We start from the raw sequence: 11,556 nt of genomic DNA, 5'->3' as shown, positions 1-11,556 counted from the left end.
CCCGTTTTTCGCCGCGAATCTTAAAATTTCAATTAGCTTAAAAAAATCACATTTGATGTATCTTGTATCTGGTTCTACGACTCCAACTTAATGCGCCGAATGCGGAAGGTGCCAACTACGCGCTACGTGTAAAGTAACAGCAAGGACCTCGCGTCCCTTGTCGATCGGATCCTGCCACTCTAACGCTAATAAATTCGTCTCTATCCCATGTCACATGTCCTTTGTCCAGTGTCCTAATGCTCCGAGCTGAAGTACGAGTTCTGCATGAGATACAGCTTGTCGATGGGGTTTATCAGGCTGTTGTTCAGGTTGGCCAGCATGTCGTGGGGATTCGAGTGGGAGTGCGAGTGGGAGTGCTGGTTGCCGGAGGAGCTGGTGGACTGCAGCTCCAGGTTGTTCAGCGACAGCGAGTCCGCATCGTCGTCCAGCTGGTCAAAGTTGCTCCCATCCAGCGAGAGGTCCGAGCTGCAGAAGCTGTCATTCGAGTTGGCCGGGTAGTCTGTAAAAACGCAATCAATTACTATTTGTATTTCGCAGACAGAAAAAGACTTGACTAAATCAAAGTGGTTCTTGACAATTTGTTTTAGCAAATTCTTTTAAATTATTTATGAAATATTTTGAACTTACCATCCGGTGAGAAGGGCAAGTTGGGATTCAGTGGCTGGCTGGCGAACGTGCTGTCCAATCCGCCCAGATAACCAGAGCTATCTCCGCCGAGCTCCTGCTTGACGCACTTGTCCTCCTTCTCGTTGGTGTCCTTCTCGTCGGTGGCGCTGGAACTGCCCGTGCCACGCCCACTGCCCGATCCACCGCCGGAGCCACCATTCTGCTTGGCCTTGCGCTGAATCTTCTTCATCTTGGCGCGCTGATTCTGGAACCACACCTGCACCACACGCACCGACAGCCCGGTGTCCTTGGCCAAGGCCTCGCGCACCTTGCGACATGGCTTGGGTGACTGATCGAAGGAGGCCTTGAACTGCTTGCGCTGCTGCGATGTGAGGATGGTGCGCGGTCGTTTGGGACCTCTTCGCCCATCCCGCGGCCTCAGCAGATCCTCCTCGTCCAGGCCAACGAAGCCGCAGTGCTGGGCAGCAGCGGCCGCCAGGAACATCTCCTTCTCCAGATCGTGGCGGTAGCAGAAGAGCTGGCCATCCCGCAGCATGAACTGCTCGCCCTTCTGCAGCGGCAACCGGCAGGCGTAGCACACGAAGCAGGGCAGGTGGAAGACATAGTTCGGTATGGGTCGCATCACCAGCTCCTGCGGCAGGATCGCATGGCAGCAGGAGGAGCACTTCACCCCGAACAGCCGGTCGTAGTCCATCTTGCAGTAGAGCTTCGAGTTGCGCACGTAGCAGGTGTGGTGCAGCTGCATGCCGCAGTAGCAGCAGGCCAGGCACTGCTCGTGCCAGTTGGCATCGCCCACGTTCATCAGGAAGCGGTCGTGGATCTTCTGGCCACAGCCCTCGCACAGCTCGAAGTTCTTCTCGCACTTGATGTGGCCGACTTCTGGGGAGGAGAGAAGCAAAAATGGGGGCGAACAAGTCGCGTTAGTAAGTTGCAGAATAACTTGTGCACTGTGGCTAAAAAGTAGTTGTGTACTTATCAAGTATTTTATAGAACAAAAAAGCCCCACTTGGAATATATCTAGCTTGTTTCTTTAGAACATCTAGTGCTGTTTCCCAGTGTAGCTCCGCTTATTCGCTACTCCGCGCTGCCTCCTGTGATGGGCGTACGTGGCGTATACGTGATGGCGGCACATGTCGCTGCGAAATTATCATGACATGTGCTGCCAATGGAGCGAGGAGCGCGCTGACAATCGAATCGTGTGGAAATGCTTCAACGTCTCTCTTGTTTTTCCGTTCGCTGTTTCGCACTTTCTGTTTCAGGGGGAAACAGAAACCGAAAGAAAAGAAAACTCTTCGCAGGAAAAAATTATCTGTCGTCGTCGCTGCAACAGCTTGTACTGAAAGCTTATTGATGCGTAATTGAAACGTAAAGTTTTCTGTATTTGTTCGCTTATTATTGAACAGCCCCATCTCGATTATCAATGTATATAAACTGGCCAAAAAAATGGCTCAATCCAAGCAAATGCAAAACTCCTCAACGAAGTCCCTTAAAAAATGCTAATCTCCTATTGAGAAGCTCCTGGATTGCAGCTCGCCTTTCCCAAAGTGGAACGTACCTAATCCTCGCGTAGACGGGGCTCTTGAAACTGTAAACCAGTCATAAAAAGTAGTACCCGAAAAACACAACAAAAGCTGCCTGCAGTAAACATAAAAAATATATGACGACCGCCACGAAAAATGTATGCAAGCATTTGAAAAATGAGCAGCGAGTTGGGAAAGTGTGGAGGGAAAGCGAGGAAGAGCTGGGAAAAGCGAGGAAAAGTGTGCAGGGAAACTGGCAATGGAAGTGGAGTGTTATATTATATGGCTGTGGCTCAGTGGCAGAAAAATGTGCATGATTTATGGTTGGCACAATGGCCTCCCCACACACACACACCCACACACACACGCACACTCATACAGTCGCCATATCTAGGCAAATGTGACTGTGTGGGTTATACATAGTCTGGGAATAGGGACGAAAATCCCTATGTAAGGGGGCGCTTAGCCAGTGCAGTGGAAAGTTGACAATGTCCTCGGGCATTTTCCAATGCGTTTTTTCTTTCGGCTTGCATTTCATCCTATTGTGCAGTATCCATATCCAATCGCATTGGCGATAAAGGTTTTTGCAAGAGCCGAGCAAAAAATCGAGAATGATTCATTTGATAAACACCAGGGGAGCGCTGCGTTTTGAATTTGGTCGCTTTTTTAGAGCTTTGAGCATTGATATGGTGACGGGATTTCGTTTGTGTAATCTAATCGAAATTTATGGCATTTGGCTGCAGTTTTATGAATGCCTGCATTGTTTTGGCCAACAAAGGACTCTTCATTGAGTGAGTGTGTGTGTGTGTGCCTTTGGGCTTGAATGGTAAAGCCTTGGCGAAACTTGTCCGAAAATCAACAAACAACAAGCGCAAACAGTTGAAACAAGTGCGGCACACTCATGTCAAATACATAGATTAAACAGCAGATAAATCCAAAATCAACTCGACGACGATAAACATAGGAGTAATAGAGGAAAGTGTCCTCGGCGTTATCGGCGATAAAGGGACTTATCTGCCACAAAAACGCCCCACGATTGTCGCACTATATGGTGCATTTATTGACACATTGACAGCAGGGCGCGGTTATATGGAGATAAATCGGCAGACAGCAACCAACTTCTGGCACTAATTCGGCCACCAACTGAAGTCCAGTCCACGTGCCACGCGGATTTTGGCAGCAGTTCGTCGTTGACAGACAGCTCATAATTCGACAGCTTTCATTTGGGCTGACAAACTGGCTACTTCAAACTCTTGTGCTGTATCTACACCATGGAAATGGAGCTATTCATATTAAGCATAGGATAAAGAAAAGAACCATTAAGCATCTACTAATGTAAGAAACAGATTTGATCACTTTAGGAATAGGATTGGCTTTTGTATGCTTACTCAAAAGCTATACCTTTCGTTCAAATATTAGGTATCTAGATAAGAGTTCTGTTTCAGTGTAGTTCTGGATCTCAACGGAAGGTGACACAGAGCTATGCGTATGGCGCATACTTCCGCCACACAAATGCACACCTACTGGCGACTGAGGGGGTAAAGATGGAAAGACAGACGAAGTTGGAGCCGCCACAGAAGCCAGATATGTATGCTGATACGCTCGGTGGAATACCTGACACTGAGTGTGCTCATTTCCGTGGTCTGCCCCCGAGTGCACGCCTCCCTCCCAGTGGCAGCCCATTGGAAATTCCTCGACCTCTGCCGAGTGTGGGGCACCGATAGTAGTTTAGCAGTCGGCAGCCAAGCGTTTGCCAAGGAAAATGTAGTTTCCAAAGGGGAGGTGGGGAGTGGTGGCAGGGAAAAGCGGAAGCGGAAACTATTTGCTGCCATTTTGGGCAACGGTAAATGGCAAATGGCAGAATGCGAGCATTAATAGAAATTTCATAGCCGAATGCAAAGTTGGCCATCGGGAGAGCAGCGATTGTGGCGGATGAGGGGCACTAAAAAACCAAAAACACAATCCACTTAGCCTCGGACGAGGTCTGGTCTGCATATGCATCACACACATTGTTTGCACACTTTGCATTTCGGAGGGAAATTCGCAAAAGTTTTCCCCAGCAACACTTTCGTTGCAGCTCAGCTGAAAAGTGTTGCCTATTTTGAGGCTGTCATACGTGCGAGTGTGTGTGTGTGTGTGTGTGTGGGAGCCTGCATGCCAACTCATCAGTGTGTGTGCGTGTGTGTGTGGGAGAGAGGAGGAAGTGTGTGGCATGCCTTAATAGCCTTTTATTGGTCGAGCCACGCCCCTTTTGACTTTGGCCGTGCCGGCCGGATGTCAGACAGGTTCATTGTCAAAATTATTTTGTGGTCAACTTGCGTTCATACTTTTGGAAATACTTTCGCCATGCCTGCCACACACATCCGCCCACTGAACTATCCACAACATGTGTGCACCAGCACAACAACAAATTCATAATTTATTGTCCTCTGTCAATTCGAGTATACGTGTTAGCCGGAAATTGTGCATTTGCCTTTGCCTTTGCCTGTTTTTATTTAAATGCGCAATCTGCCTCCGGGATATTTTATTTATCGAACTCTTTGAAAGCGATAAACATTGAAATGTAATTAAGTTCCAAGTTAAACATGGATTTATGCTAATATTGATATAATAATAATTAACCTCTGACAAATCTAGCAAACCACTTTTTATTTTTTTTTGACCAAAATGTTTCTAATTTAATTTGTATTAAACTTTCTGTAACTTGTATTATTGTAATAATTCAGCGACTGCCAATAATTGTATCTTTTCCCACTTTAAAACTTAATTTTTGTTGACTTCAGGCCCTTGAAAATGATGTGAGAAAAAATGTACAAAAAACTTAAAGAAAAGTTGTAAGGACAAACACCTTTGAAACAAGCACTTCAACTTTATACGCAACGAAAAACAAGGAAAACCTATATATTTCCCCTGGAGGAGCATTCCTTCGGCCCCGAAAAGCCAAGCACATCGCACGCAAACTGCCGGCATTCTCAGGTGTGGGTGGTCGTACACAATCTGGAGACCCACCTGGACCCACGGAGCTCCCGTAGACGGACACGGACACGGATACAGATGCGAAGGCGGATGCGGATGCGGATACAGATACGGAGCCGCAGGCCGGGCACACGCAAGTATGCCAAAAACGAAAAGCGTGAAAACCCCAGAAGAGGAACGAGTCGGTAAATTGCTCGACTGCCGGTGCAAAATACTTTTGGAACATACCTGTGCGTCCGCTGCAATCGGCCGACAATTTGGATGCCGCTGCTGCCGATGCCGTTGCTGCAGCAGCTCCATTCCCATTTCCATTCGCATTTCCACTGACATTTCCGTTTCCGTTGCCATTTGCATTTCCGCTTCCTGCGCCCGGTGTGCCAGTCGATGTTGCCGTCGTCGCAGCGGCAGCCGCAGCAGCTGCAGCAGCAGCAATCGCCGCAGCAACTGCTCCGCCTAATTGCGAGGTGGCTACTGAGGTGGCTGCTGCCGATGGAGCTGCCACAGCAGCGGCAGAGGCAGCGGCAACAGCAGCAGCTGTTAATGTGTTGCAGGCAGCGTTGTTATTGTTGTTGTTGGTGGGGCTGCTGCTGCTGAGGGGGCTGTGTCCTGTGGGCGTGGGGCAGCTGTTAATTGGCACTGACGTGGTCGAGGCAGCGTGTTGCTGCTGCTGCTGCTGGTGTTGCTGATGTTGCTGATGTTGCTGGTGGGGGTGTTGCTGCTGCTGATGTTGCTGCTGCTGCTGATGTTGCTGCTGCTGCTGATGGTGGTGGTGCTGCTGCTGCTGGTGCTGATGGTGCTGCTGATGCTGGCCCGTTAATGAAGCCGTTGCCGTGGGACTATTGTTGCCGGAAATGCTTGGTGGCAGATTGTTGTTGCTGCTGTTGCTGAGGTGCAGGGAGTTGCCGTTGCTGGCGGTCATGCTGCCGGGATTGGGATTGTCCAGGAATCGGGCACCGCCATGATTCTGCTGCAGCGAGTACAAGCTGCCACCGACTGGATTCAGATTCGTGGGCATTGGGTAGAACTCCAGCATCTTATACAAGTTGCCACAAAACACCGCGTTTTTTACGTTTTGCTTTCGAGTCTCCGATGAAGTCACATGCAACACCGCACTAGAACACGCGACACACAAAAACCAAAGGGGCTCGTGTTTGCTTTTGATTATATGCAACTACGCTCAGTTTCAGTTTCAGTTCAGAGTTTCAGAGTTCGATTCGTTTCGATTTGGTTTGTATGGTTTGATATTATTTTCCGCTGCGGAAGCGAGGACAACCAGCCGCGTTCGCTGTCAGTTGGCGTGTGATCGAACCATCAGCGAAATCAAAGCATTTCACTTTGCCCTCCCGAAAAATCCCAGCTGAAACGTACCCCCGCGCACTGCGCCTGCGCCTGTTTACAAAAGCAACGGAGCAACGGAGCAACGGAGCAGCGGAGCAACAACTGCCACTTGGACCGCTTCGACCGCTTGGCCTGCGGCAATAGCAATAGCAACAGCAGCGGCAACGGCAACGCTTCGTGTTGCACGTGATGCCGGGGGTTGACCCGGTGCAAGGGTTGCAGCAACCCCCTCTCTGCGGCGCCAGTGCGCATGTCTCAAGTGATTATTAGCAGCGAGGGAAATTCTGGCGGAGAGCAAGTCCCTCGCAAGTCGCTGGCCACACCTCAGCCTCGCTGCGATTGGCTGTCCATTTCCCCGGCGTCCATTTTGCCGCACGGCGCATGTGCGCAGGGGAAGTGCGGGTCTTTGCTTTTCCTTTTCCATTTGCATTTCTTTTTTTTTTGGTTTTCTTATACTCCCAGATGTCTTGGCTTTAATGCGAGACCAAGTTGGCTTGTGGGCGGCCATCGGTGGGCGTGTGGCAGCTGCATGTTGCTGGTGTTGCTGTTGTTCCTGCTGTTGCTGCTGTTGCTGTTGCTGTTGCTGCTGCTGCTGTTGTTGCTGCTGCTGCTGCTGATGGGGCACAAAGACATACTTGCACTTGCACTCGCGGCAACTTTGGCGTGTTTGCCGCTCGACGGCGACAATTTCCTTGAGTTGTTGCTGCTGCTGTTGGCGCTTTGAGTGGCACGACTGGACCAGAATGCCACCAACAACGCTGGCAACAAACACAGCAGAGGCTGTGGCAGTGCCAGTTTCAGTGGCAGCGACAGAGGCAGAGGCAGAAAAAAACAATGGCCTTGTCGTCTTTTACGCTTTTTTGCACTTGCATTTTACTTTTTGCGGGTGCAGAAAGTTAACGATAAACAAGAACGGGAACGGGTGCCTCTCAATACTTTGAGCTGGTGATTTAAGGACTTGAGGATGTCTCACAACAAAAGTTTTTAGAAATTCCTAAAGCATGCCTTCTATATATTTGAACTAGTTTCCATTTCGGGTTAACGATTTCTATAAAATACGATTTTATTTCGGTCTTTAGCTGCCTGTAAAAGTGAAGTAACTGAAGTAGAATCTCTTTATGATTGATTGGTATAGAAAAATATGTGAATGGATGATCTATTGTGCATTTCGCTAAAAATATTCCCTTCTTGAAACGTTCAGCAAAACCTTAAGTTGGATTCTATGCCGGAACTTAGGGATATTTTTGTGTGTAGTTACTTAAGAACAAGGCACTTGGTGGTTAATGATTATTTCATGTCCGAATTGCATTGTTTTAAACAGTTAATAACATATAAGAAGTCATAAAAAAAAGTGGTTATTAAATGGTTATAATACTTTTATACTTGCAAATTTGTGAGTAAATTTATAAAAGTTTCTCTAAGCTTTATTTATTTGCACGTCCCTCTGCTTCCCTGCGATTTAAAGCGGAAGTGGTAATGTCACCCTGTATGAGCATCAAAAGCCCACCGACAACTGGGAGGCAGCCCCATTTCCGGCCAAACCCCAACTATACGCCCCCACAAACACGCACACACACACTGAGGCACAGACACTACCACAGAGAAAGGGGAGAAAGGATGAAAGAAACCCGAGCGGCAAGAAGAAAAGCGGAAGCTGGAAAGACAAACCAAACATGGTGCTGTGCATAAAAGTTTGGCGCTACTTCTGGAGTCGCAGCTCGAATTCTTGGCCCCCTTTTGGGCCAGCACACAACCACCTCCTGGCAGTAACTTCATGTTTGGCCCACGGCTTAAGACTAGGCTTTGGCTCAGCGGGCTGCCAAGGAAGCTGGGCCCAGGAGTCGCTCCGCTGGATATGTGCTACGTGGCTTAGCAGGGATACCTGGGAAGTAGCAGGAGGAGAAGCCAGTTGGTTGCCAGTTGCTTGCCACTTGGCCAAGTGGGTGAGTTTTCGGCCAAAAACTTGTTGGCATCGAGCAGCGGCACTTGTACAAGGAATCGGCATGGCATGCTGCTTTTTCGCCCTGTTTTTTCTCCGTTTTTCCGCTTTCCAGTTGCTCCGGTTCACTTCACCTCTGTTGCTGCCAGTTTGTGCAACTTTGAAAACTTTATTTACCGAATTCAACTGGCACAAAGGCCACCGAAGCAGCAGCAATGTGCGCACTTGCTGCGGAATTACGAGTATAACAAAGGCGGCGAAAAGTATCTGCTGCTGCAGCACGAATTTTCCTCAATCTGAAGGGAATGCTTTCCGCATCCAACAGATCCAAGTCGCTGCCAAGTGTGCGCTGAATTTAAAGCAATTATTAGAAGTTTAGGACGGCAGCTCTGAATCGGGATCTGAATCCCAATCGGTGGTATCAAACGATTGCAACAAACTTGGAGGGAAACGAAGTCGTTTGAAACGAAATATTAAAAGTAATATGATAACAAATATTAGCCAATAACAAATAAATGTGTCCATATACCAGGCTTAAAGCAGCGATACTATAAGTAAATACTTTTAAGATTGACAAGCAATTACATATAAGGTTAAATTGAATTGTACCTTTTCAATTGTCTGCCTGTTGGTACAATAGGTAATTCTCTATGATAGAGTATGATATCAACAGAGAACGCTATCCACCGATGGCCAAATAAAACATTTACGGCTATTTCACGGCAATCACTCAACTTTATTCCGTCCAAAGTCCACCACCGAATGACTGACTAACTTTATGGCGGCAATAGGCCAGAAATTCGGAGGCGTGTGCATAATTAATCCTTGGCCGTAAAACCCATTTGGGACGGGGCATCGGTTAGAGATAACGTTAATGGCCAGGCCCATACTAGTATCACTAGTATCCTGGCCACTGCTGTGGCAAAATTATGGTTTACTGGCAAGACCCCCAATAAAGATAGTCACGAGTAGTTGGCTTACATATGCCCATATCAACAAACATAGATGGGCAACAGGAAAACGCGGCTAAGCGAAAATTCAATTAGCCTTGACAACTGGCAAACGGCGACTGAACTAAAACCAAACCCAAGACCCAAAAACCCATCCACTAATTGTAGTATCAGGATAATAATGATGACAACATTATGCACTCGATAAGTTCGAAGTCGGCAGACAAAACCGAGAGCGGTAATAACATCAAATCGACAATGGCAAAATGTGGAAATTGTCATAAAACTCGACACGGCAAACAGGATTTCGAACTGGGGAGGATAATGCCAGGATACCAGGGCACTGGAAACAAATTTAATAAAACATCGGAAAACAAATGGCAAAGGGTAGTGCTCGGTTTGCTTTTATTTTGGTTTGGGTTGGGTTGGGTTTGTTTGGTTTGGCATTTAGATTCTGATTCGGGTTTGGGTTCAATGCATCCATTGTGTCTATAAACCGCTCACCTCTCCGCATCTCCCCCTCCCGTTGCCCCTTTTATCAATGGCAAACGACTGAGTTATATTGAATAACCACAAGAACAACAGCAACAACATCGAGGAGAGCACGCTCGGAAGCCTCAGGATAAATAGTTCTTCTATGGCCCTTCAATTACCATTTGAGCATGATAAGCGCTAAAGAGGCACAGACATTGGCATTGCAAAGTGGTAAGTGGTAAGAGGTAAGTGGTAAGTAGTGAGTAGCAAGAAAGAAAATCCAGCCGAAGCAACCGCACAAGACTCCTTGAAAATATGCCTCGGGACCTCGAGAAAGCCAGGACCACCATCCCAGCAGCAGCAGCCGCAGGACTCCGAGTTCGTGATAGGGGTCATTAGATGGAAACATTTACTCCAACTCAACAGCTCGACTACTCGTATTGGCGTCCAGTCAAGGGGAAAGCGCCCAGATGGAGCGGGTGGTGTCATTGTTTGTTTTGGCAAGGGTCGCAGGACCTGGTTCCTAGGCATACTCATAGGCAGGCACGAGAAGGACATCGCCGCAGCTGCTCAAGCGACACTGAGGCACTGCGTAAACTGTCAACACTACACGCGCCTACTACACGGAGCGAAAATGTTGCAGTAACTTGAATGGCCTTTGGGTTAATTTGTTGGTACTTAACTAAACGGATTTTCTAAGTATTCAAATTGTATTTTAAGGACTCCATGCCCATATAATAAGCTGGAAGATAAAGGATTCAATGCAATTTAATTTTATATAACAAATAATATTCCGTGACTTCTTTGGGATATAAACTTCATAACGAAAGGTAACTACTATTCAGGTTGAACAAAGTACTATAGTTTACCACGCTATTTATTTATCGTGTACCCACTCCCGCCACCAAGTATGAAGTGTGTAAACAATAGGCATGAGATATGCTGCACTGCACCCGCCACGAGAAAGGAGTCCTGTTCGCTGGAGGGAAGAGAGGAAAGAGAGAGAGAGGAGAGGGAAGCGGAGGACACGCAGCAGGAGCGACCCTGAAGTGGGCTAATTTGACGGTGCCCCGCGTGGCAAATGCAACCCCAACAATGGGTTGTCTAGTGTCCAGGTCGAAGGAGAAGTGTTAAAGGATTTATGCGCGTAATTTTGCAGATGTTTAGATTTCGCTCTCTTTACTCGCTGCGGCTCAAATGCACTGAGAAACAAAGAGTTTTGTGTTACTTCTTAGTACTAGGCTAAATAAAAAGTGGCAATATGCAATCATTAATTTTCTGAACTACTTTGCAATGCAGTTTTTTGTATAGTTATGCGGTGGAACCTATTTAAGATTATATATCTTAAATCAAACTAAACTAAATTTAACCTATAGTCTGAGCATGATATATGATAAGGCTCAGCAAGTCTTTACTACCTAAGACAGCTGCTTTTGTGAGATTTTTTCCAGTGCATCCCAGCGCAATAATTTCGTGCCTGGTGCGCCGATCTGTGTCAACAACCTTCGCCCCCGCCCACGACCAAATCCACGTTCGTATCCAAATCCATATACATATCCATAGCCAGCCTCTAACCCCCGGATTCCCAGCGAGAGTGCGAGTGCCGACTCTGACAGACATGAAGTCTCGCCTCACTCATAACAGGACATGCAGGACCTGAAGGACACGATGGAATGGGACTGAGGCCAAAAATGGACCTGAGTAACCGAACAAGTCAGGGCTCAAGTGGGCA

At 47.6% G+C, this 11,556-nt stretch overlaps 1 protein-coding gene across 2 annotated transcripts; it reads right to left on the bottom strand.

Annotated features, from left to right (window-relative positions):
* On the bottom strand, positions 1-6,341 carry LOC122617073 (LIM homeobox transcription factor 1-alpha). Of its 2 annotated transcripts, none has more exons than XM_043792757.1 (3): positions 5,352-6,341; positions 628-1,506; positions 1-499 (listed from the first exon to the last, which is right to left on the bottom strand). In XM_043792757.1, the coding sequence occupies exons 1-3, from the start codon at positions 6,154-6,156 to the stop codon at positions 234-236; spliced, it is 1,950 nt and encodes a 649-aa protein (XP_043648692.1). In that variant the 5' UTR covers positions 6,157-6,341; the 3' UTR covers positions 1-233. The 2 variants fall into 2 exon arrangements, with proteins under 2 accessions (XP_043648692.1, XP_043648693.1); XM_043792758.1 differs by having other exon boundaries at positions 628-1,503.
* Positions 6,342-11,556: the final 5,215 nt, after the last annotated feature.

Source organism: Drosophila teissieri, chromosome 3L (assembly GCF_016746235.2).
Source record: "Drosophila teissieri strain GT53w chromosome 3L, Prin_Dtei_1.1, whole genome shotgun sequence".
NCBI lineage: Eukaryota > Metazoa > Arthropoda > Insecta > Diptera > Drosophilidae > Drosophila > Drosophila teissieri.
Note: the sequence above shows the minus strand (reverse complement) of the source record. Positions and strands in the feature narration are given on the sequence as shown.

Bases quoted from the DNA above. Each gene is read 5' to 3' on its own strand.
- LOC122617073 (XM_043792757.1), bottom strand. From the start codon at position 6,156: ATGCTGGAGTTCTACCCAATGCCCACGAATCTGAATCCAGTCGGTGGC. The intron at 1,507-5,351 runs GTATGTTCCAAA...TCTCCTCCCCAG, and splicing joins CGATTGCAGCGGACGCACAG to AAGTCGGCCACATCAAGTGC. The intron at 500-627 runs GTAAGTTCAAAA...GCGTTTTTACAG, and splicing joins CTTGCCCTTCTCACCGGATG to ACTACCCGGCCAACTCGAAT.